The sequence below is a fragment of the Lepidochelys kempii genome, chromosome 3 (genome assembly GCF_965140265.1).
Source record: "Lepidochelys kempii isolate rLepKem1 chromosome 3, rLepKem1.hap2, whole genome shotgun sequence".
NCBI classification, from domain to species: Eukaryota; Metazoa; Chordata; order Testudines; family Cheloniidae; genus Lepidochelys; species Lepidochelys kempii.
The window spans coordinates 144,779,499-144,806,486 of NC_133258.1; the positions used below are offsets into that span (position 1 = coordinate 144,779,499).

At 40.3% G+C, this 26,988-nt stretch overlaps 1 protein-coding gene across 7 annotated transcripts in view; it reads left to right on the forward strand.

Moving 5' to 3' along the window:
• The window catches only part of CRIM1 (cysteine rich transmembrane BMP regulator 1), a 300,103-nt gene that overhangs the window by 256,572 nt on the left and 16,543 nt on the right, over positions 1-26,988 (forward strand). For 4 of the 7 annotated variants that reach the window (XM_073338355.1, XM_073338359.1, XM_073338357.1 and 1 more), the window contains 4 exons: positions 9,280-9,489; positions 17,853-18,068; positions 19,601-19,822; positions 26,506-26,700. In XM_073338355.1, the coding sequence (XP_073194456.1) occupies positions 9,280-9,489; positions 17,853-18,068; positions 19,601-19,822; positions 26,506-26,700 (843 nt within the window). Of the gene's footprint in view, positions 1-9,279; positions 9,490-17,852; positions 18,069-19,600; positions 19,823-25,513; positions 25,819-26,505; positions 26,701-26,988 lie in introns of those variants that run through there. The other 3 variants (XM_073338356.1, XM_073338362.1, XM_073338360.1) reach the window with 2 other exon arrangements.

Consider the following 26,988-nt stretch of genomic DNA (forward strand, 5'->3'; position numbering starts at 1 on the left):
TTTTTGTAGTCTTGGTAGGAAGGTCTCTGTGTGTTAGTATGTTGTTCAGAGGTGTGTTGGAAATATTCCTTGTGTCGGAGACGTCGAAAATAGGATTCTAGGTCACCACAGAACTGTATCATGCTTGTGGGGGTGGAAGGGCAGAAGGAGAGGCCCCGAGATAGGACAGATTCTTCTGCTGGGCTAAGAGTATAGTTGGATAGATTAACAATGTTGCTGGGTGGGTTAAGGGAACCACTGTTGTGGCCCCTTGTGGCATGTATAGTTTAGTGTCCTTTTTCTTTTGTAGAGAAGCAAAGTGTGTGTTGTAAATGGCTTGTCTAGTTTTTGTAAAGTCCAGCCACGAGGAAGTTTGTCTGGAAGGTTGGTTTTTTATGAGAGTATCCAGTTTTGAGAGCTCATTCTTAATCTTTCCCTGTTTGCTGTAGAGAATGTTGATCAGGTGGTTCCGCAGTTTCTTTGAGAGGGTGTGGCACAAGCTGTCAGCATAGTCTGTGTGGTATGTAGATTGTAATGGATTTTTTACCTTCAGTCCTTTTGGTATGATGTCCATCTGTTTGTATTGATTATCACTACAAAAGGTGTCGTTGTTGTGTCCCTCCCCCCCTACTGCTGGTAATAGCTCACCTTAAGTGATCACTCTCGTTACAGTGTGTATGGTAACATCCATTGTTTCATGTTCTCTATGTATATAAATCTCCCCACTGTATTTTCCACTGAATGCATCCGATGAAGTGAGCTGTAGCTCACGATAGCTTATGCTCAAATAAATTTGTTAGTCTCTAAGGTGCCACAAGTCCTCCTGTTCTTTTTACTATATCTTATGGTACTATTTATTACCCAGGCACCCCAAGCTAACTGACAGCCCTATAGTGTGTCATTCAACAAAATATGTTGCCTTTATCTCCAAAGCCAGATAGCAGTTAACTCAGCAATTGATAACAAGGGAAAGGAAGCTTGTTCCAATCTACCCTTATACAAAGCAAATTACTCCTGCCATTGCTGCTATGATTACTCTAGATTTGTGTCCATTTTCTTCCTGTTGAAGCCTCTGGCTTCCATACATATTGCAAATTACTATACCTGGATAAAAGGGTTCACCAGACAACATTGCTCAACTAAAGCAATCCCAAAACTGTACACAGAGCCAGGGTAAATATAGCCATGTACCCATCTAAAGATCTGTTGGATTCCAAGCAAAAGATGCTTTAATTTCTTAAGAGTAAATTTGAGTAATTAAGTGTAAGTTTGAGGAAGGGAACATGTTGGGGTAATAATTTCAGTCCTGTTACCTGCAAAGAAGCTAAATGACTTAAACACAATAAAGAAGTTACTGTGCATTTTAAAGTGTGATGCAGATATCACAGGTGTGGATTTATAGGACACTAGAACAGGTTTTGGTGTAATTGTGAGCTATAGTGAGCTGGGGGTTACAGTTATCCCAGAAGTGTGCCAGCAAATTTGCAGCAAGATTCAATGGGATTTTTAAAGTTTTATTTTCTGGAGGGGTTACTCAAAATTTTAATAATTTGGCAAAAAAAAAGTTAAAAATGCACAGCAGTACATCATACAAAAATTTGTGATATATAATCTGTAAGGATCCAATTGTAAATATACTGTAAATCAAAATAAATTTACTACAGTTCTCAGCAGTCATTACTGAGATGCAGCAATGTACAAGGAGAAGTAGTTATATAGATTTGAGTTTGATATGACAGACCACTCAGAAGAGTTGTCTTCACTGCAACAGTAAGTACACTAGAGCTAGCCTAGCTCAAGAGAGAGTGAATGACCACACTGGAGCTACATGGAGTGATTGCATTAGCAGCTGGTGAGTTATAATTTTAGCTGCTGCATCCTCAGGGTATTCCTATCTCCAACATCAGCAGCATTGGAGCATCAGCCCACACCCCCTGACAAGCTAGGTACATGAAGCTTTTAGGGACGTAAAAGTTTAACTGGTTAACCGATAAGCATCAGTCTTACTGGTTTCAGTTAATGATTAACTCCACTGCCGGGTCTGAGTCCTCTGCTGCCCTGTGTGTGTGTGTGTGTGGGGGGGGGTCCCTGGGTGCGGGGGCCAGCAGCAGGGGCCCTGCATAAAACGTGGGGGGTGCTGCAGCACCCCTAGTTCCCCAGTTAAACATTTAACCATGTTGTGACAGGTTAGACCCCCCCCCCTTCTGGGATGCCACCTGATGTTGTGGGGTTTAACTAAGCCTCTCCTGCTCAATCAGCCTGGGTTCCTTCTCCGTACTTTGCTGAATTAGGCTCTCCGGCCTCTTGCAGCGCACGCACACACACACACAGGTAGGGCCACACCCCGCTGCAGACAGACTGACGTCAGCTCTGTGTGAGAGGACTCCCCCAGCAGTCCCATGCACACCCCTTTTTGGGAGATAAACCCAAAATAATACTGTCTTGTATTATTAGAAAATCTATATAGAAAAATATATATATATAGAAAAATCTGCACAGCGCAAGCTCATAAAAATCCGCCCTCTTCCTCAATGTGAAGAGAGGTGTGCACACTTCTTGCCCACCCAGTTAGAAATTGCATAAACTGAGTTTTATTATAAACAAGAAGTAAGTGTATTAACTACACTTAATAAAGGTGTATTTTAAGTGAAAATAAGAGATAACAGACAGAACAAAGCAGATTACTAAGCAAATGAAACCAAACACTCAAACTAAGATAGGTTCATTAAAGAAATTGGTTACAAATCGAATTTCTCATCCTAGATATTGTTGCAGGCAGATTACAGAAGGTCTTGAAAGACAGCTGCACTGGTCTCCCTCTTGAGACCTCAGGTATTATTACTTACAAGGTAGGTGCCCTTCCAGCTTGGGTTCTGTCCTTTCCCCCTTAGTTTAGTTTTTGCTTCCAAGTGTTTTTTGTGTCTCTTTGGGTGGGGAGGCAGAGGAGGACCATGATGATGTCACTCCCCTGCCTTATATAGCTCTTGTGAAGGCGGGAACCCTTTGTCTTCTAGTGGAAAACCACTGGCATTCCAAAAGGGGAGGAGGGTATCCAGTACCAGGTGACTCGGACCCATGTCTCTTCATGGCTGTGGCAGCCATTGCTCCTAAACTGTCTCCAGAGTCCACAAGAAGCCTAAGCTCTTTCACAGTCCATTGTTTCTGCTAATGGCCCATGAGGCCTGTCTGGCTTTTCCATTGTTGTACCTGAAGTGCTGGTTGGTGGAGACACCCAAATTAACACATTTGAAATACAGGTACATAGTTAATATCCCTAACTGCAGATACAGAAATGATACAGGCATACAAATTGGATAATCACATTCAATAAATCATAACTTTTCCAATGGTATCTTACATAAGCCATCTTGCATAAAGTATATCTCAGTTATGTCATATTCATATCATAAGCATACTTTCATAAAGAATATGAAGTAAAACGTGTCACATGTAACCGATAAAATTTTAATTGGTTACATGGTTACTTTTTTTAACCGCTATTTATATCCCTAGAATATTTAAAACACCACTTAACTCAAGCCAGAGAATTGTGTGTGTGGATGGGAATCAATTTATGGGCAAAACTTGCATTATAGCATGTGCCAACAGTGTACTGAAGACAAGCCCAGAGTGGTGGTTGGTTCAGTAAAGGACTCAATTGCTTTGGTGAGATTTAAACTCATTTTATTATATCGGCTATTGGGCTATTGTAAAACAAACCCAAATATCAACAGCGTCCTCCCCTTACCTGTAGTCCAAAATAAAGTTTTGGAGGAATGTCTAACTTTGGGCAAATCTAAGAGATGAAGAGAAACCGTTAGCTCTCTTCTTTCAAGCCAGTTCAACTATCCGATGTCCATTTTTCCTTTATCGGTCTATCCTTTTTAATATAGTTGTAGCTGTGGTAGTCCCAGGATATTAGAGAGGCAAGGTGGGTGAGGTAATATCTTTTATTGAACCAATGTCTGTTGATGAATTCCCGTTTTCCTTGCCTGGAATTGGGGCTACAGCAAAGATCTGAATGGTCCAGGATAAGAGATTAGAAGTGTATGCGTACACTCCTCTATTTTTTCACCAACACAGACATCCGAGAGCAACTGTTTTCCCCACAGAGTCCTTGTTTCACCACAAAAATCAAATGTGCTTTTAATTAAGGAATATGTAGTTAAGTATTATCTATTTAAAATATTTTCATTAACCTTCTGTATCTTCCTTGTTTTTATTATTTCTTCTGTTTCCCTCCAGTCATTATTTTTCGTCTATGTGTATTCTTCCATAACTTTCAGCATCTGTTTTTCCCTAGGCTGATTACTCTATAGGTAAAATTTCCCTTGCACTTTTCCCTGTGTTGTGTTCTTTAATGTCTTACCCATGTTCTCTCTCTTTCCTTGTTTCTGATCATTTTCCTTCCTTCTCTTTTCCTAAATTTCCCCTTCCCACTCTTTTCTTCCCATCATACACTTGTTATTTTTCCCCTCTGATGCTTACTTACTCATTCTCTTTTCTGTCCCTCTGTTTAGGTAAACTTGACTAATAAAATAGTCAAAACACTTTTTTGACTTTTTAAACAAAAAATGTTGTAACTTTTAATTTGAAAATGTTTTGTTTCAAAATTTTAGCTAGATTTTGTTTAAAGAAAAATGAAAAAGGGTAAAGAAAACCCTGAAAACATAAGGAAAAAATGAAAAAAATTCATTTCGGGCCAACAAAACGCTGCATTTGCCTTGGGAAGGGGGGAGGTGACATGTCAATTTTTCATTTCAGCAGGAAAAAACACAAAGACCCAAAATGAAATTCTTAGGATTTTTAGGTTCATTGACTAAACTGAAAAATCAGTTATTTGATCAGCTCTGCAGAATAATTGGGTCTTGTGCCATTCAGAGCTATAGGCCGCAATTCCGACATATATGTACGTATATGTTAATTGTAGGCACATGGTTAAATGCTTTGTGGAATAGGAATGCACTTAAACACATGCTTAAGTACTTGGTTGAATTATTATCAGCAGCTTGAACTTCACCTGGAATTAAACACACAGCCACAGCTGAGAAGTGATTACAAGTGTCGTGTGATTAAGTAACTTGGGGTCCATGTGTAGCTGGAACTGCCAATCATTAGTATGTTCGGGAGGGGGCTCTCAGGAGCACTTGTTGAAATTCTGCACAAAAACTGAAGGGAGGGTTGGCAGCTCATCAGTTGGAAGTGACAGAGGAAGGGAGAGACCTGGCTTTGTGGCTTGATCACAGGAAGACTGAGACACCAATCCAATGCTGCTGGTAAAAAGGAAAATGTGATTCTAGGATGATTCAATCAAGGCATTTCCAGTAGAGAGAGAGGACTATGAATGCCATTGTACAAGGCATTGATAAGACCTCATTTGGAATATTGTGTACAATTCTGATCACCCATGTTTTAGAAAGATGAATTCAGACTGGAACAGGTGCAGAGAAGTACTTCTAGGATGATCATGGGAATGGAGGGCCTATTTTATGAGACTAAAAGAGATTGGTTTGGTTAGTCTAGCAAAATAAAAGCTGAGAGGGGAGATGATTGCTGTTTATAAATATATGCCAAGAAAGGTGAAAGGTAAATGCCAGGAAAGGTGAAGAGATCTTCAAACTAAAGGACAGTGTTGGTACAAGAACAAATGGATATAAACTGTCCATGAACAAATTCAGGCTGGAAATTGGAAGAAGGTTTCTAACCATCAGAGGAGTGATGTTCTAGAACAGGCTCCCGATAGGAGTTGTGGGGACAAACAACTTAATTAGTTTTAAGAGAAAGCTGTACAAACCTATGAGTGCAATAGTATGATGCAGTTGCTTATGGTGGTAGTGGACAGGGCTCAACAGTCTTGGTTCTGGTTTATGTCTTATGTTCCTAAAGCTCATGCTTCAGGTTTCATCCGGCCACCAGCAGGGGTCAGGAAGGGATTTCCCACCACCCCCACTGTATGGGAAACTGGGAGGGTTTCTTTTATATCCTTTCTCTGAAGCTTCAGGGATGGCCACAGCTGAAGATGGGACGTTAGGCGGGGAGAACCAGGGCACTGAGGTGGCAGTGAGCATTCTCTCTGTCAGGTGCGTGTTTGGCTGTTTCTTGCTCACATGCTTAGAGTCTAACTGATTGCCATATGTGAGACTGAGAAGGAATTTTCCCCTCGGTCAGATTGGCAGTGACTGGGATTTTTTCACTTTCCTCTGCAGCATGCTGGTGTGGGTCATGTGCCAGGATTATGTGGGTATATCTATCTCATTTAATCAATTCCCTCCCATTGTAGGGGCCTGGAATACTGGTGCACCTTTGTCCTTCCTATTCTCTGCTAGTCTTCTATGGATTGTAATACTTTGGTCTCATTTTGGTTGTTGGGTTTAGTGTGCTGGTGCTGGGTGCTGTTAGTTGCCTGTGATGTACAAGAGACCAAACTGGATAATCTAATCGTCCTTTTTGGCCTTCAGTCACAGAGTTTAAGTAGAATGCTAAATCACCACCACTAGCTATGACTGGAGCTCACATTTGGAGTATACCAGATTGCATCAGGTGTCAGGTATTTCCAAAATAATTTCTTGTGGGAGGATTATACATCCAAGGTCTTCACATGTCAGTATACCTTTCAAGGTATCACCGCGTGGTATATGCACGACTTCCTTATTTTGAAATATCTCACTTCCCTGTCACATTATGGGTCAGTGGATCTAGCATATGACCTCTAAATCTGAAAACTACTTGCTGTACTACTTTAAGTGTGTAGATACAGTGAATTCTTATTCTGATAATGTACTTCAAACCAATTTACTTACCATGTTTGTGATGTACATACCACCAGTGGTACATGCACCACAGTTTGGGAATTACTGCTCTCGATGTTATCAAAAAAGGACAGTTGCTACCAAAGGAAAAAAAAAAAAGGGAAAATCCAGCATTCCTTTTCACGCTCCTCTCCATTTTATTTTATTATAAGCAGAAAAAACACTGAAAACAAACTACAAGAAATACACAGAAATTGCAGCTATCACTTTAGGCAAGAGATTACCAAAATAACAGTTATTTAACGCACATAATTTCTCATGCAAACAACATGTGTTACAGCAGTAGAACCTGAAAGCAAGTCAGATCACAGAAATCTCAGCCCAAAGCCAGTCATAGAACTCCAACCATAACCACTTATTTTTTAAAAATCCATAGACCCAACCAACCCAGAATCTGAATCCTTCTACAACATCAAATGTCATGAACCAGTCTCTGCCATCCCTATCTATGCTGGCCACAGGAGCCAGGTCAAAAAAGAGTTACCCAATCCACTAACTGAGACTACGACAGTTTGTGTTGCTTTTATTACTCACCAGTCAGCACAATCCAGGAACAAAACAATTTTCAACATTTACTAACTCTCTTCAAAATAAATCACATATTGTAATAACCAAAACAACCCAAATAAATATAAAACAGATTCATGGTATCGGGCAGTGCTATGTGAGATATTTTCATTCACTAGCATGACCCGTCATAAGTCTCTTGTGGCTTCTTTTCAGCCTATCACTTGTAAAGTATGTAAGGTCATACCTCTTTCATGGAAATACTTCTCATGTCACTTTATCCACTACCATGAATTCACATAATGTATAGGAAATTATATTCCTTGTAACATTTTATATTACATTTTCTGCTAATAAATTTGCTTGTTTTCTGCCATTGCTTTTCTTCCTGCCTTCATTTTTAATTTTCGCTGTATTACTTAGCCTGTCATACCATTTGCTCCATCAAGAAAAAGGGTGGAGATGAAGTGTTTTCCTACAGCCATTTTCTCCTTTAATGTTTATTAATCCTTCTCTTTCATTCTTTTATGCCAGCTCTCCTTTCCCTTACCCCTCTTCCTTTTTTCCTTCCTCCTCTCCAAGGTTTTCTTCAGTCACTCAATCCTCCACTCAGTCTCTCCCTCTTTTTCTACACTTCCTCTTTATTCTCTTTACCCCTGTTGGTTCCCCTGCTTCCACCCTATGTTACTCACTTTACTGAGTGTCAGCATACTACAGTGGAGAAAGGAGACAGGTGGTACTTTGGGGAGACTAGAGTCTTGAGGGGAAAGGAAGTATGCCAGGATTCTTTAACTGTTTCTCTTCTATCTCTGAGGAGAATGGCGGACCCAGTCCCCAGCTCCTGTGAAAGTGCTTTGGAATCATATCTTCCTATAGACCAGGGGTGGCCAAAACTTACATGCCCTCCGAGCTGCATACGATGGTCTTCAGAAGTTCGAGAGCCAGAGCACACCTGCCGGGGCTCGGGGTTTCAGCCCCTCTGCTGCTGAAGCCCTGAGCCCTGGCAGGTGCACCCCGCAGGGCTGAAGCCCCGAGACCCTCCTCCCCACTGGACAGAAGCTCCTACCCCACCAGCACACTACAAGGCAGAGAACCTGAGTTTACCCCTCTCCCCCACCCCCAAGTCTGGTAGGTATAGAACGGGGGAGGGGAGCAGAGGCGGCTTGCGAGCCGCACTTCAATGGTAAAAGAGCGCATGGTTTGGCCACCCCTGCTATAGACCAGAAGAAGGGAAGCTGAAGATCTTCCCTTTTCATCCCTGGAGGTACTGGAAGAGAGAGTGGTGTCTCTGATGTGATGGTCTTGTGCTCACTTCCCTCCTCCTAACGGGAGGGTAGAGGCTGAGAGTTTAGGGGGTCAACCCAGTAGCTCAGAATGCAGAAATGGACCAGACTCATCTCTGATGTAACTTCATTTAAATTAATGGAGTTACACCAGGGATTAATTTAACCTTTTGAGCATTGCTCTGTGATATTGCCCTCACGCTGCTTGTGTAATCTTATATTTGTTGTCACTGCTGTATGAGCAGCAATAGATGCCTACCTCGGAAGCCCGAGCAAGTGACCACCAACCCATTGCAATCCGACTATAAAGATATTCCAAGCAAAGCACATTGTCTCCTGGTCATAAGGGTGTGCGAAGTTGTTTTTATCAGTATTGACATGCCAAACCAAAATTCAGTTTCTATGTGATTTATGACCAGTGCATTATGAGTAAATGGAAGTGAATACTGGCTTTCTTGTGGAAGATGCATCTAACCACAGCATACATGATCATTTCACCTTGGTACACCATGCAGAAGCTTGTTTCAAGTGCTCGTGAGGCTGACCCTATTTCTAAGTCTAGGTGAAAGAAAGAAAGAGAATAGCTAATAATAATAATTAAAAAATAAACCCTCTAAAAACAAATCTAATGAAGGTATGCACTATTTTTTTTCTAAGCAACAGTCTCACCAGGGCACGTATTTTCTGATCATTTTATGCAGAGATACCAGATTCTGTTATGCCACCAGTTAAAACAGGCTCTTGCCTGTCAATGGATGGGCGTCGTCATGAGAAAGAGGAGAGCTGGCATGATGGTTGCCGAGAATGTTATTGTCACAATGGACGGGAGATGTGTGCCTTGATCACCTGCCCTGTGCCTAATTGTGGCAATCCTACCATACATCCAGGACAATGTTGTCCGTTATGTCCAGGTAAAATGTTGTATTCTACATTATATAATAAATCAACCCTGCTCCCACTTGTGTGCAAAATTTCCTCACCCAAAGTTAAAGCACAAATACAAGTCAAGAGACCAGGTTTTGTTGCCCAGCTATACCAGAAACTAACTTGGGTGACTTTTGTTATGTTTTCTATGGTTCAGTTTCCCCAGCTGTAAAATAAAGGTGTGAATACTTATTTCACATGGCTGTTGTGAGGCTTAATTCATTAATATTTGTACAAAGTGTTGCAATTCTAAAATATTATGATGTTTCCAGTTTATTAGCTGTGATGTCATATGAATATCATTTGATAAGCTATTACAAAATACTCATCATTTTTATTGAGTTAAGAATGAGATTTCATTAATGGTCACCTATTGATGCCAGTGTTTCAGTGGGTCTGATGGGAATATTCATTCAATCAGATTTCTTGATTAATTGAATATTCTCATTGCATGTTGCAGAACAGAAATGTTTGCTCCTGTAATGGAAGATTATTGAGTTCTCTTTTTGGGTAGGAAGGCTAAGTGCAAATAATGAAGAATTACTGTGTTTTTAATTATAACAGAATATACACATTAAAAGTACTTGAAAGATCTTTACTTGTAGCCACCATCTAACTTAGTATAAAACTATTTCATTTTTAGTCTCAATGAAATTGCTCACAGGAGGCTGTTTTATATAATAAGCAATAATTATTACCTTAATAGATATTAATATATCATTAATATCTGAGTTACTGGATGGTAGGTGGCATTGCATAGTAAACGTCAAAGTTGTAATAATGATATTTATAGTAATAAAATGCTAAATCGGTAGAAAATAAGTAATAAAAAGGATTCAGGTAATTTACTTTATTGTAAGATAAAACAAAAATGAAACAAAACAGGTGTGGAAATTAATATTTAAGTTAGTATCTTAAAATTAGTTAAAACAATGTTTAGTTAAAGCTTATGTTAGTATTAGGGACTTACCCAGTACTGGGATTTAGCTTCTATGACTGAAGCAAAGTCCCCAGGGCTCTAAACTCATCCCCGCTCTGATGGGTATTCTGCTAATACTCAAGAAGCCTTTTGTGCCCTGAAGAGATGCATAGCCCTGATGAAAGCTCATTCTGTCACTCCCTCTCCAAGAGGACACAGAAAATGAGAGAGGCCTGTCTTAAAATTCTTTTTCTAGAGTGCTCTCGAGAGCCTCCTCAGAACTGCAGAAAAAGGGGCCTACCAGGTATAAATAGGCATCATCAATCAATACTCCAGTAAGCTGTGTCTCAGCTTGAGCTCCCATTGCTCACTCATTGAAGAGACCTAAACCTCCATCTACTGAGGCTAGTAAAACAGCTCAGTTCATCTTCACCAGTGATTTGAAAGTGATAGGACGGAACATCATTCCCTCAGGTACCACAGACCTATGTTGCCCTCCCTGGAACCTAGTGAAATCAAGACATATATCACCTCAGAATATTCAGCCAAAGGCTAGGTCGCAATCCATACCAGGTCCCTCTGATACCCTGACCAAATATGGTCACAAGCACACACTACTGTCTCAGGAAGTAGCCTGTACTTCACCTGATACTGCTTTCTTGAAACTGAGATTGGTGCACGTGATGCAAATGACCTCCGTGCCCATTACTCTGGTGCTGATCTTTGCAGTGCAGATGCTCCCAGCATCAACTTTTTCAGCACTGAAGTTCTGTCCATTACTGAGCAATCTTATGGTCACAGTGCAGCCTGAATCACCATTCTTCTCCTCAGCTGTTAGTGTCCTGTTTCTCAGGACCAGCTAGCACAGTTGTTGTGGTACCAGTAAGCTCTTCAGCTCCAGTGCTGGGGGAAGACTCAAAGTCATCCCTAGAACTCCAGATAGGGAAGTCCCACTGTTAGAGGAGGTGTATTCATTTTCTTCCTTCCCTTCAGAGCACAGTAGGGGAGCACCTCCTACTCACCCACCTTGTTCCTATACATAAGACCCCTATTTGACATACAGGGAATCTACAAGCTATCACTGCAAATGCAGACCTCTGGGATCTCAGGGAGAATATTCACCTTGGCATCCACGACCCCAGCCTCTTACCCCTACCGTATGCAATATTGGCTCTTGTGAGCCACTTGGGGTATGCATCCAGTGAGGAAGCCTGCCTCTAGTGACCCCCTTCCCTCATTAGGGTTCGCTCTCCCTCTCCTATGAAACTTCATAGCTTGGCTTAAGAGAGGTAGCTGGTACACACTTGCACTGTGTGCCAGGAAGAAAAGGAAAGTGAAGAGGAATTACATGCTGACTGAAGTGCATCCTATCCCAGCAGCAATCTCCTCTTCCTCAGCAGACCAGACAGTAGAGCCCTTCTCTCCCACTGAGCCGTTCCATGGCGCACATTTTAGAAATTCCTGTGGAGTTGTGCGATTTTTCCTGCACTATTTACTGGACATTCTGCTGTGCCCAATAACCAAGTCCTTTTAGAACCAGGCAAATACATGGCATACCCTAGCATCTGTGGTACCCAAGTCCCTTCCAATGGGTTTGAATATTTTCACACTCATCAAGTTCCTGAGTGCATGAAAGGTCCAAAATTCCAGGACCACCCCATAAAATTACTCAAAAAATCAAAAATAAAAAAATAGTTTCTTTGGCAGGAAAAATTGCCCATTAGCAAGCCTGCAGATGCGCACTGCAAATTACTAGCTGCTCCTGTCAACGTGTGGTTACTTTAATGGAACAAGGTGTCACAATTTATCGAGAAACTCCCTCAAGAACACAGGGAGGAATTGAAGTCTGTGGTACCTGAGGGACAGTTGGTAGCTCATCCATCACTGAGGTGGCATTAGAGGTGTTTTACACAAGAGCATGGTCAGTGGCTACCCCCATTGCCACTTGCAGGGCTTCATGGCTACAATATTCAGTAATACCGAAGGAGGTTCAGGGAGCAATTGAGGATCTTGGATTTGAAGTCTCTGACTGCTCAACACAAGAACTGAGGAAGCCCTGAGCTCTCTTAAAAATCAGAGAGAGACTCCATTCTTTGGGAGTCCATGTGACAGCCCCTAGGAGAAAGCAGGCCAGGTCACAAAGCTACTCTAGACAAAGGCCCTCCACTGTTATTACAACCCACAAAGATCCTCGGAGTCACCAAGGAAGAAGCAGAGGTTGCAATGCAGAAGGCCTTCAGCTTTTTTCTCCTCTACTACACATCTTGTGTCCACCTTAGAGCAGTAAGTTTGATGCCATAATTGAGAGCCCAGTGCATACACTGCTGTTGTTAACCCAACAGTCCAAACCCAACGAGCCCGAGTCAATTGGCCTGGTCTCTGGGACTCACTGCAAGGCTCTTTTTTTGCTGTGTAGATGTACCCTCAGAATTGTGGGTTTTATGGCCTTGTGCATTACATCACGCAGCATGTCAGACTTCATCTACTCTCCATGCAAGGGTGGTTGAAATCAATGTATCTTCCCAGCAAACATCACATGCACATGAGAGTGCAGTTCACTCAAGAAGTCCTCTCATCACTAAATTGGTGGAAGGACCCACTATCAAGGTCTTTGACCTTTTCTCCACCTCTGCCTACCAAGATGCTGGTGACCAATTCCTACATGCTTGATTGGGGAGCTCACCTAGACACTCACAAGCCTAAGATCTCTGGACTCACAAAGAGACTTCCGCACATAAACATCCTAGAGCTCAGAGCTGTTTGTCTAACATGTACAGCATTTCTTCCCATGCTAGGTGGGCTAATAGTTCAGGTAATGACAAACAACACAATAGCATTGTTTTATGTCAGCAGACAGGCAGGTGCATGATCATCCCCCACCTTTGTGAAGAAACTTTTAGCCTCGGGAACACGTGCATTTGTTACCAAATCACACCACTAGGTCTTAATCGGCTAGGTATACAGAATGTCATAGCAGACCAGCTCAGCAGGCAATTCACAGGTGACCAAAAATGGACTACCGATGACTCGGTCCTTCAAAGCATCTTACGTGGGTGGAGATACCCAACCAACAGTAAACTTGTTTGTTTCAGATTAGTACAAGTAATGCTAAATATTCTGTTAAAAGGGGAAATCTGAGCCCAGGCTCCTTGTCCAATGCTCTTCTCCTCTCATGGATTCCAGGGATGATGTATGCCTATCCACTGGGTCCTAAGGAAATTCAGACAGGTTTCAGCAGATCATGTTTGCCACAACTTGGCTCAGGCAGTTTTGGTATTGAGACCTAAATGAGCCTGTCAGTTCAGCGCCCAGTAACATTATCTGTTTTACTTGATGTAATCTCCCAAAATAGAGGTCAGATCGTATATCCAGACCCTAGCATCATTGTATCTGACAGTGTGGATGCTAGCTGATTAACTATGATCAAAAGAAGCTGTTCAGCTGAAGTCCAGAATATATTGGTGCATAGTAGGAGAGATTCTACTAGACTGACCTATGCAGTCAGATGGAAGCAGGTCCCAATCTGAAAAGGATAGTGTCACTTGTCTCCCATAGAAGGGAGATAAAAGCCCCGAGGTGTGCTATTCTGAGCTATCTGCTATCCCTAAGCATTCAGGGCTGTTCTTTAGCTCTATAAGAGTACAGTAAGCAGAAGTATCAGCACATCATCCTTGTGTCCAAGGTCATAGCATATTTTCTCATCCTACAAATTGCTAGATTCCTCAAGTGCCTCATTCATGTGTTCCTCACAGTCTGGGTCCCGCGCACCCCTTCCCAACCCCCCCCCCGCCGCTTTCTGGGACCTTAATATAGTTTTAGCCTGGTTAATGGGACTTGATTTTGAGCCCCTAGCAACTTGCTCCATATACTATCTATGAAAACAGCTTTTTTTAGTAGCTATAATATCCCCTTGAAGGGTGGGGGAAATTCAGGCCTTCGTGGCTAGTCCACCTCACCAGTAATCCATAAAGACAAAGTGGAGCTTGCAGCCCCGCCACACACAGCATTGCACCAGCGGCACAGTGAGCTGAGGCTGTGGGGAAGGGGGAACAGCAGGGGAGGGGCCGGGGGCTAGCGTCTCAGGCCAGAAGCTCAGGGGCCAGGCAGGAGGGTCCCGCGGGCCATAGTTTGCCCACCTCTACTCTAGGCCCTACTCTGTTTTTACAAAAAAAAGGCTCAAATGTTCATTTAAATCAGATGGTTCACCTGCAAGATTTCTTTCCCAAGCCCCACTCCAACTAAATGCAAGCCAAACTGCACACTGTTGGCATACTTAGAGTTCTCTCATATTACCTTGGCAGAACAAGACGATTCAGGAGTCTTGTAGCATTTGTAGCTACAAGGATGCAAGAATCAGGCAATATCTACCCAAAGCTGGTCTAAATGGATATCTAATTGTATTAAAACATGGCGTAAATTAGCTAGATTAGATCCACTCATGCAGGTTAGATCCCATTTCACCAGGTCACAGGCAGCTTCTGAGGGGTTTTTTAAGAAGCGTACAAATTTCAGAAATGTACAGGGCAGCTACATGGGATCATTTTTACCCAGCACTGTTCCTTAGTTGTGGCCTCAAGATCTGACACTCACTTTGATAGAGCTGTGCTGCAGTCACTATTTAAATAAGACGCCTAGCACCCACCTCCTGACTGTGAGGTCACCATTTGCTCATCACCAGCAGTGCAAACAGTGTGGACAGTCACACCAAGAGGAAAGAACAATTACTTAACCTGCAGCAACTGTGGTTCTTCAAGATGTGTTGTCCACAGGGATTCCATGACCCACCCTCCTCCTCCACTGCTGTGGCATCCTGTACCATATGGATTCTGTTTTGGCAAAGGAGCTGAGGGATGGTTGGGCCTATTCTGACTTTTATACCTTTCAGTTGGTGAGGGGGAGGACATCCAGAGTGTAGGTATGGCCCCAACAGCATTGCTGGCCAAAAGAAACCAGCCTCATGTACATGGGACAAGTCTCTAAGAACTACAGTTGCTGTAGGGTAAGTAACTGTCATTTCCCATGTACTTGATTCTGGGATACTTGGTAAAAATTCTTGCAAGTCTCTGGCAGTTTCAGATAAATTTTAAAAACGGATGATTTTATTGTATGAAAATGAATAATACAATCAAATCAGTAGATGTTGCTTTGTTTTTATATTAATTTCAGTTTACATTAGAGTACCCCCATATTTTCAGTTTTTGATAAGCTGCAGATTTTTGTATGGATAAAGTGTTACATCGCAGAAGATGTTGGGAGAAAGCAGGTTAGGCAGCTGGGTCAGTTTGGAATTATGGGATAAGCACATTAGCTGAATGTGTCTGCCAAAATGGTCACCCGTGAAATAGTTAACAAGATTGAGCCTTACACTGTCAGTTTTAAATTTCAGCATTAACAATTTACAGATATGAATGAGGCAGCTCATCAGAGTTGCTGTTTTTCAGGCTGTTCACGAATATTGTATTGGTTTATGCTCAGTTTCATGTTTTGGATATTTTGGCAACCATGAGGAATAGAAACATTTTTCAGAATGAAGGCTTAGATTCTGGAGTACAGTTCTTTGCAAAGGACAGATTCTGTGGCACATTCCACTGCCACAGAATCACAGAAAACACAGTGCCCTGAACATTATGAGTTTGTCTCCTTTGATTCTTTGTACTCTCAGCTTGGGGCTAGCCACACACTCTGCCCTGCTGCACTTTCTGCTTTTCTTGGAAGGCTGCACATAAGTCAGAATGCAGCAGGGCCACCCACATTTCAGCTGCCAAGAGTTTATTCCTTTGCTGTATCCACATTTTTACATGTTAATGATCAGAACAAACTAAACAGCAGTAGTATTACAGAACACTGTAGGTTTCAGTAGGGAGTCAGAGGAAAGGAGTCATTACATAGCATTGCTGGAGTGTTGGCTGACTAGGAGAGTAACAAGGGTGTCACCCTTCTCTGTGTGTGTGGCAGAAAGGCTTATAAAATGATCAGGTATTCAGGAACCAATTCTAGAGCACATTTGACGAGCCAGGTACTGGTTCAGGAACATTATAAGCCTTGTCTTGTCATAAATTTTGCAGTAACTCAATTGCAAGAGTTGTTTCCATGCTAAGGGAGTGAGAAACAAAATTTGATGTTGAGCAGTGCTACCTGGTTATGCTATTTTGACTATAAGCCCTGGGTAAGCTGCTGTGTATTAAATTGGTTTGCAGTTTTGCAGAATGCCCAGATGTAAAATAGGCTACTTGCTGAGACAAATAGCTTTATTCAGATATGCTATTAGTCATAAGCCATGGATAAAATAAGATAATGCTGATGTAATGTAGTCATGTACCATTACCAGAAGTTCCTACCATTAACTCTTTTCTTGGAGGATGATGTCCTCATGGAAAAATTATTAGCATCCCCAGTGAAGGCAGCTGGTATATGGAAATGGGCACAGACTGATCCTGTGCTATTCCATATGCTCCAATTTTTCTACAGGGCTGGCTTGAAAATTAAATGAAGAGGAAATATCCCCTTCTTGGGATGCAGCTGCTTGTGGGACAGCTGGCATGGGGCTATCTGCAGCATTGCACTGCTTGTGAGCTAATAAACTGACTTATCTTCTATGTCCAAGTTATTACAATCACCCTGAACACTTTCTGTCCCTTTCACATTTATACTCTTCTTCTTGTAGATATCCATTCAGCCTCCTTAATCATTTTAGATGTTCTAAGAATTCCTTCCAAATTCCTGATATCAGACTCTAACACCATTTTATGTACAATACCCTGGAGAAGGAATATAACCTCCCACTTCTGTGCACATAGATCAAATTTGCATTGATATTTTTGGCTTAAGGTTTCCCTGCAAGCTCATATCTAAATTTTCTGCCCACCAGTACTTAGTATTTATATATAAATCGCTGACTTCCATGTTCTATAGCAGAGGCTCTCAACCAGGGGAGAAAACTTCTAATAATTCAGTAAGACAGAGGACCATCCAGGCCAAGTTTGAGTGAGTAGCATTGAGAGCCCAAATGCCAGGCTGTATCCTTCTCACTGTTGTAACCAGGCAGGAGGAGAGGGTGTGGCTCCAAGTTTAAGAAAACTGCTAAAGCAGGGTGTGATTCAAAAAAGGTTGAGAACTCCTGTTCTGCAGCTATTTCATTAAGTGTGCCCATGTTTAATTGCTTTCTCAGATATGTATTAGCTAGCACTTTTTGTAAGTGGAGTCTCATATTACTCTTTCTGATGTCTCATTTCTCCCACCTTTTGCCATAATGATATGCACATAATCTTATTTATTTATACAGCTGCTTTCTCAGCTAACTTTACTTGACTTTGTTACTATTGTTCTTATATTATCAATAATAAGTCAGAAAGTAATACACCTTGGTTGTATTTTATTGATGATAGTCCCAACATATTTTCATTTGTTTGCCTTTTAATTCTCTTTTCCTAGATGAATCAATTGTGCAGAAGCCAGAGCTCAGCAGTCCATCTATCTGCCATGCTCCAGGAGGAGAGTATTTTGTAGAAGGAGAGACATGGAATATTGATTCCTGCACGCAATGTACATGTCATAGTGGACGCGTTCTGTGTGAGACTGAAGTCTGCCCACCTCTTCTTTGTCAAAACCCCATCCGTACACAGGATTCCTGCTGTCCACAGTGCCCAGGTAAGCATGACCTACCAGTTATCAGCATGGGCCTTTCTGGATCTTCTGCAAAATCCTGTGAAATTGGCAATAAATATTTAGACTTGAATAGAGTCAACTGCTGGTTCTGTGATTGCATAGGAGCAATCCCTGTAGCCATCATCCATGATAGTTTCTGGAGAAGGATGTCCAAAACCTTCAGTAACAATGCCTGCTTAAATCATTTGTGAACATTTAAAAAAAAATGAATAGATACTGTAAGGAGCAGTGCTATCAATAGCACTCACTTAATGTGCGGGTAAGCGCCAGAGGGTTGGAAAAGTGCAAATGTCTTCAAAAAGATTGGATGGGGATGAGGAAGTAATCCTGACAAATACTGTCTCGCAAATCCAGCTTCTATCCCTATTAAAACAATGAAGAAAAGATTAAGAAACATTGAAACTAAGTGAAAGGAATTCAGCGAAGAGCAAGGAAAATGACTAAGGGACCAGAGAGACTGATTTATGAAGAACAATTAAAAGAGCTAAATATGCATAGCTTGGCCAAACCATGAGTTTAGGTTAGCTGTCTACAAGTATAGAAGACTAAAAGTGCCAAAAAGGGAAAATAGAATAGACTTGAGTAAAGGAAGTGTAGTTGGATAGGAAACATTTTTCTAACAGTAATATTACTTCTTATGGGAAACAATATGGTATTGTCTCCCTTAGGAAGTAATGGAAGCCCCATTGCTTGAGTCATTTAAAACGAACAGAACAAAACACTCACAAATACACTGTAGATAACAATACTGGGTTGGCAGGGGGATAACCTAATAGATCTCTTTAATCAATAATTTATTAAAAGAGAAAGGTGTGTAAGTATCTAGAGGCTAATGGAACCAATAAGTCAAATGAGTTTATAAAGAACAAATCATGCTGGATAAATTTGATGAAGTTTTTGAAGTTTTCCTATATTATTGGATAAATGGAACACAGTAAACATAATATATGGCTTTTAGTAAAGAGTGTTCTATAATGCCTTATTAAACTTTATTTGAAATATTAAGCCAAATTAGTTTAAATAAGATAATTGTAACACTCATTAAAATAGAGCTACAGCCCACTTCATCGGATGCATGCAGTGGAAAATACAATAGGATGATTTCATATACACAGAGAACAAGAAACAATGGGTGTTACCATACACACTATAACTGTTATTTTTCCCCCCTACTGTTCCTCACACGTTCTTGTCAACTGCTGGAAATGGCCCATCTTGATTATCACTACAAAAGGTTTTTTTTCTCTCCTGCTGGTAATAGCTCACCTTAACTGATCACTCTCGTTATAGTGTGTATGGTAACACCCATTGTTTCATGTTGTCTGTGTATATAAAATCATCCTACTGTATTTTCCACTGCAGGCATCCGATGAAGTGGGCTGTAGCCCATGAAAGCTTATGCTCAAATAAATTTGTTAGTCTCTAAGGTGCCACAAGTACTCCTGTTCTTTTTAGTAACTGTAAGGTAAGTAACGGTTCTTTACTTCTGCTGATCTGTCTATTCATATTTCTAGATGAACCTCGTCAGCCTTCCTCATCGAGCAACGAGAGCATGCCCAATTACTGCAAAAATGATGAAGGAGATATTTTCCTGACAGCTGAGTCCTGGAAACCCAATGTCTGTACTAGTTGTATTTGCATAAATGGTGTGATTAGCTGCTACTCTGAATCTTGCCCACCAGTATCCTGTGAGAGACCTGTTTTGAGAAAAGGACAGTGTTGTCCTTATTGTATAGGTAAGCAAATAAACAAAATAGTTTGCTCTTCCCACTTGGGAATAAGAATAAAGAGGTATATTTTCAATCAGTCGGAGAATGTACAGTCTCCTTTTGTGTTGGTGCAGTTTGTGCCTGCAATTGAGTTGTAGGCAAAAATCTGCATATTTGAATCTCTAGCTACTTGATTTGCACCTACAATGAGGTAATTAGTAGGGCAAAAATGCAGATGCAGTTTGCACCCAAAAATGGGAGGCCACCCTTCTGAAAATGTATAACTTGGTTACTTATCACAGTTGATGAAAACATTAAAGAGAAATTCATCCTCGTTGTATTTAATATGTTCTGTAATGATATGTAAGAGGATATAAACAGCATATTAAATACAACTGTAGATAATGCTAAATTGGAAGGTATTGTGAAAACTCGTAGAGAATAGAGACATTTTATGAAGAAATATAAGTCGGTTAGAAATATAGCTAGAAAAATGAGTCAACATGGAAAAATGCAAGTTGTATCTGGAGAAAAATATTAAACATAATCAGTGGAAAGGAGATTTTGGACAGCAATAATACTTTAAAAATACTGGTGATAGTGAATACAAATTGGATTTGAACTTGCAATTAAGTATATAAAGGTTGCCATTTAGAAAGTGAACATTTGCCAACAGTTACCCACAGTAGTATCAGCGATTGCCCCAGTCTTTCACTAAACTTAGAATAAATATCTTTGGTAGCAGATGGCAAAGGATGATTTTTTAAATGCCTCTGCTTTAGCTGCAAAAAACTACAATTTGGAGGCACCTACACAGAAATATCATGCCATGAACAAGGTAAAGTAATACAGTCCTTTGTCTGTCTGGCATTCGTCAGAAAGGACTTATGATATTTTAGTCAGTTTTGTGACCCTCATTGCCAGGAAGAAGTGGAGAAAAATATGGAGGGAATTCAAAGAAATGCAACAAAAAATTGAGTGGCTGTAGGAACTGATGTTTCAGCAGATATGGTTCATTTTACCCATCTATATAATAGGTATAATAATATTTATCTCCATCATAAGGGCATGTTGAGTGTGGTTTTGAAACATTTTGAGATACTTAATAACAATACTATTAATATAGCACTTCACTTCTTCTATTTGCTGTAGAACATTAGGTAATCCTTGAATATAAGGTGCTATAATGTTTTATAACATACAAAAATTAACTACAGCAAAAGTATGTTATTTAGGTTGCAAAGTCAAGCACTGAAAAGAAATGTCAAGTTTACAGTTGCTCTTCAGATTTCTAGTGCTTGAGTTATAGGTCTTCTTACCTTGGCTAGCAGCAGGAGAAAGCTGTTATTTGGAGGGGAGGGATGGGCTGCTAGGACCAGATACTGGGTCTTGGAGGGTGCTGGTGGGAAGCCTGGCCCATCTCTCTCTCCCCTCTTCTGCTTTCCCCATTTACCACACGGAGTTAAGGGATAGCCACCCACATCTGGTTTTCCCCAAAGTAGGGGATGGCCCCAGGAAGCCATTCTCTGGGTCTAAGGGATAGCTGGAGGGAGCCTAGCCTGGCTCTCCCTTGCCCACAGTTGGTCCAGCAGCTTCCAAGCATTCCCAGTATAATGTGATCTGCTGCTGCTGTTTTGGCAGCAGCATGATTGTAACACTAAGAATGTTTATGTTCAGCTGTTATTTTGGCATGCTGCCAATGTTTTTTTTCTGAGGACAACAATGGAGAGAAGGGAAATGGTGATTTTCAAAACTTTTGATCTTGGTAAAACCAGAACAGAATTTCCTGGGATAAAGAAAAGGCGCTTATCTAGCCCAAGGTCATTCCCCTTCTAAGTATCTCAAGTCTGGCTACTGCAAACAATTAAGGTGTTAGTTTCTCAATAAAAGGTCACAAGAATCTGTAAGCAACCTAAGCATGGGTGTCACTGTCATCTTCCCACACAAAATATAGTTACAAAATACTTAATGTTGAAATGGTGTTAAGAGTCAACCAACACAAAGATACTTTTAAACTTCTCTCTTGTGTACTTTTTTTAAAAATGAAAAACAAACCCTAATTACTAGAAAGTCTGGAAATGCACAGTTAAGGTCTGCATGCTATCCCCTATTGCATGTGTAATAACTGATCATCATCATCCCAACCAATTTCTGTCACACACTCAGCCTTAGTTTTGTCCTTCACACACACAGAGTAATATAAGAATCTAATATTAAAATGCACAGACATTTTTTTCTTAAATACATTTTCAACTTAGTACATCAAAAACACAGTGTTCCGAATTTTTCACTTTGAAACAAAACTACACAAAATTGGAATAGAATTTGTTCTCTTGAAACCATAGCACTTGTGGTCACGTAAAGAAGGGACATCAGTTGCACAACCTGAATACATATGCAAAAGTGCTGGAGTCTTCCTTGACTCATCACTGGGGGGACCTCATCTGGAGTCATAGAGTTGGGGAAGTCTTAGGGCATGTCTACACTGCACTGCAGTTTGGACTACGGAAGCATAAATAGCAGTGCACACCAAAGTGCTGCTCTGTAACTCATGTGTGGATGCTGTGGACACAAACTAAAAGGTTCTTAGTTTGAATTAACGTAGTCCTCTTCAAACAGGATTACATTAATGCAAGTAGGAATCTGTTCGTTTGCACCTACAGTGTTCACACATGGGAGTTACAGTGGAGCACTTTGCACACTGCTATTTACACCCCTGTAGTACAAACGGTGGGGCACTGTAGACATGCCCTTTGACTAAGTTTGATTGAACTGGTTGAAATTGCTTGAGGAATACAGGATGGGAATAAGAAAGGTCCAATTCCTCATCATGAGTTCCAGAGGCCATGTTTTCTCCATCCTAATGGCTTTATTGAAGGGGTTCTAAGAACTAGAATTCCTCTCTCATTACATCCTCCAACGCTCACTACTCTACTTAAGACTTGAGCTCTTTGAACCCCCACAGACACTTCAGCAGAATGTCTGTCTTTGAATGACTGTCTTTGAATGACTGTGTTTCAATACCATGCAAAATAAGCTATCATTCTTCTGTGCTCTGTTGTGGTCTACTTCCTTTCTCTCATGTCCACTTCTGATACCAAGTTGCAGCCTCTGTAGCCATGTGACAAAGGCACAAAACCCCAGTAAGATACTTTGTATTCCACCCTCCTTCCAAGATCTGCTTAGAATTTAAGTTCGAGACTCCTCCACAGAGCCCTCATTATGGAGGAATATCTCTGCCATATCACTGACTCCTTCACTACCTTTCCATTCTGTAGCAGCCAGAAGTCTTTGGACCATACCAAATATTTGTACATCAGACTACATCAAACTTATTTTGCCAGCTGGTGGATTCTTCTGCAGTTCTGACTGCATTTTTCACCACCACACCTTTATTTTTATTCCATCCCTTTTGTTGCTCCATGGAGCTGCAGAATGTCCTTAGTGGCATTTTCTAAGTTGTCTTTAAGTTCAGGAAGGAGAAGCTGTTTAGATAGGGTCTCCTGGATTGTGAAGCTGTGTTCTGAACAGTATTTAAAGCATAATCAAGGTAGAGTTCCATTGGATAGTTCTGCTGTTTTCTTGGAGTCCTTTGTGGACCAAAGTAGAAGGATTTCTGTTCAGTGTTCCTTAACACAGGCAGCCTGTAAGTTTTGAACACCTTCTCCTTCCTTTTACCATCTATTTCTATAATTTTTGTTTGTGCTTATTTTGGTTCCAGTTTCTGGGCTTAATGAAGCAAGGTGCTCAACATTTCAACTCCCATTAAAATGGGCAGGAGTTAAGAACACTGAACATTTTGAAGGAACAGGTCGCATATCTGGCCCTTTTCCTTTGACTGAGTAGAGCAGTGAATGTTGGCTGTCTTGCCTTATTGTACAATACCCAACGGGCTACTACCATAGACAGTTAATGAGGATACTAGAACAGTTTGATAGGTAATTTGGGATCTGGAGGTTCCAGTTCAAAATGAGTAGGCAGAATTGTGTAAATTTTATAAAAGATACTTGTTATCCAAAGATGATAGAAGAACATTTATTAAATGCAACACATATGTGGCTTTCAGATAAATAACCTCCTAGTAGGGAAGAGAAAGGAAACCAGAAATTTGATGTGTCTGATGTTACAGAAAAGTCCCAGTGATACAGGTGTCATCATAATGCATCTATTATTGATGGTTTTTTAACTCAACCAAATATTCTGTGCAGCTTGACCTCTGACATAAGAGGAAAATTAAAAATCATAATACCATAACTACACATCTGTGTCATCACATTAATTTCATGTTAACAGAATTTGTCAAACAGCCATGGTATTTTATAAATTAAAGAGGAATAGAATACTCAGATTAAAAATCACAGTTTAATTCTTGTTTACTCTAGTGAAAATCTATTGACTTCAGTAGAGTTAAACCTGATTTACACCTTTTGTAAGAGAGAGAAGAATTGGACAATACATAGTGTTTAAAGACCTCACCTACTCAGTAAGAACATCTTAGATTATTAAAATGGAAAGATTTTTAAATATCTAAATTACTCTTTGCTATATATAATCTAGCTAGTTTTATTTTAATTTGTCACTTCATAGTCGATTTTACTTTCAAATTCCTATGTACTAACACAGTGTTGCTCTGTTTCGGTTGCAAATACCTAAATTTGAGAGCAGTTGTGACCTGCTAATTTTCCCTTTTGTAACAACAATTCAATCCAGAACATAAAAGCAAGATTTCAATTACTGCTCAGTCTCCTAATGATGACTTATTTTCTCATACCAACTTACTTATAGTATATTTTCAGTCAGAAAGTGTTTTTATGGAGACTGTAGATAAGTATATTTCTATTGTTTTCCATTATTTTGTGTTCTTTGCACTGTGTGTGCAATTAATTACTGGGTCTCACTGACTCTAGGAGCATGTTCACTAACATAAAGTTCCCTAATATGAAAGTCTAGTTATATAAAAGACTGTATAGAAACTTTTTTGTTCCTTTTGTCTCCAAATTCCTTCCTCACTACTACTAGTATGAATGGTGGGGCAGACATCTGGGAAAAACAAAAACCTGGAACATTTATAAAATATGTCTTGCTCTTTTTGGCAGCTTTAAGTAGCTTTTCTTTGTTTATATTTGAAAATGTGGCTTTCACATGCTTCCTGTTATTCTGCTTTTAGATGACTTCCTGAGCACTTCTCTAAAGCATCTCTTGCTGTATAATCCTCCTTAATATTTTTATCCCACAGCTGAGAAAGAATTTGGTAGGCAAAATCTGCAGGGCTAGTGTCTTCCTCAATAGTATAGTTACAAGTTCAGCAAATCCTGTTTTGCAGGCCCTGCATCCTTTCCTCTGACTTTTCTATTACTTTTTCCATACATCTTCACTTTTTCCCTTAACTTGCATGTTAAGCATTCTCCTTTCTTATGTAGAGAGACTGTTATTTCACATTGAGAACCTCTCTCTTGCTTATAGGAGAGAAATGGAGAGCTATATGATGAGAGTGAAGATAAATAAGATTGTCTTGTGCTTATTTTTGGCATGGTTTTTTTTCATTTGATTAATGGCTGGTTCAGACAATTGTCTTTTACTGGGGCCACTGGAAGCTGTGAGAAGAGGTAGTTGGAGCTGTGCACCCCATCTTTCATGACCACTCCTGCTGTACTTTCATCAGGGGAAGGTAGGGTTGCACTTTTGTACATGGATGCCCTACTGCTTCTTTCTTCCCAGCTCCTACTGCATTGAAGACTCCTGTCCTAGGAGCAATGGCCTCCATCTGTCTCCTCCTGGTTCAAGTTTCAGTTGGAATCCACATGAATGAAAAAACATTTGAGGCTAATCCTTCATTAGGACTTCTCCTCACTCGTTTACTTTACCAATTCATGAGCTGCAGCATCACTACTCTTCAAGATTTTCTTTATGTTAATTCCATGAAATGGGATCCACTCTGACGCCTTTCCCTCCAAAGGACTCTGTGCAATGCCATATCCTTTGGTTTTGTTTAGCAAAATTCAATTTTTATTTTTATCGTTTTGCTGGATAATATTGATCTTCATTTCTGAGCATTTTTTAATTTTTATCCATTTTAAATTTTAACTGTGTGTGAAAAATCTTAAAAAAATAAAAACGGTGCCTAAACTTATAAGCTTCTGATGCATATCAAGTGAAACCTATTCTTAAAGGGAACCTGAAAAGTCATCTGTATTTTCATATGCTCTATTTCTCTCAAAAAGTGGGGGAAAAAAAAGACTCATATCACTGAAAATGGAGCAATTCTTTTATTGTGAAAATATTAATACTGTTAAACGTTTTCTAAGCAAAACACTGTTTTGTCTATAACATTGCACTGTGTTAGTGTCAAAATGGGTCTGATTCATACATGCAAGATAATTGAAAGAGGAATGGGGCTATATTGAATCTAATTAACACAATAGTTAGATTGCATTTTTTTAAACAGAAAAACACTTGTTAAGTTTTATGCTCCTCTTTGTTTTGCTTGTACATATGAAATTGGACTGGTAACGAAACTGCAAAATGTTTGCAAAGCATCTGGTATTTTCACATTTTACTGTTGTAACATGTGTTACATAGTCAATGGATATGGGTATAAATTATTAAGAAATTAGGCTCGTGCCCTTTTTTAATTTGTTCCTCATTGGATTTTTTTTAATATGTTTATATTATGCCCTATCAAGTCATCATAGCAAATTTTTTTTCAACAGAAGATACAATACCAAAGAAGGTGGTGTGTCACTTTAGTGGAAAAACATATGCAGATGAGGAACGTTGGGACATTGACAGCTGCACACACTGCTACTGCCTGCAGGGTCAGACCCTTTGCTCCACTGTCAGTTGCCCCCCTCTCCCCTGTGTAGAACCCATCAACGTTGAGGGAAGTTGCTGTCCCATGTGTCCAGGTAATAAAACCATTGTCCTAAATTTTACAAGTTATACCGTTGTCAGAGGCTATAATCAGGCACAGATTATTGGACTCGATTTTAATGTTGATTCACATTGAACAACATATGCAAAGGATAACACGAGTTGTTGCTTGTATCACAAGAAACCGATACAGGAGAACAACTCAGGAAACTGCATACTCACCACAGATAAGAAAGTAGTACACAACAGTATAGTTCAAATCTCATGTTCTGAGGAAGGACTGTCAACTCAAAGATTAACTGTTTTGCCATTGTTCTCTCTGA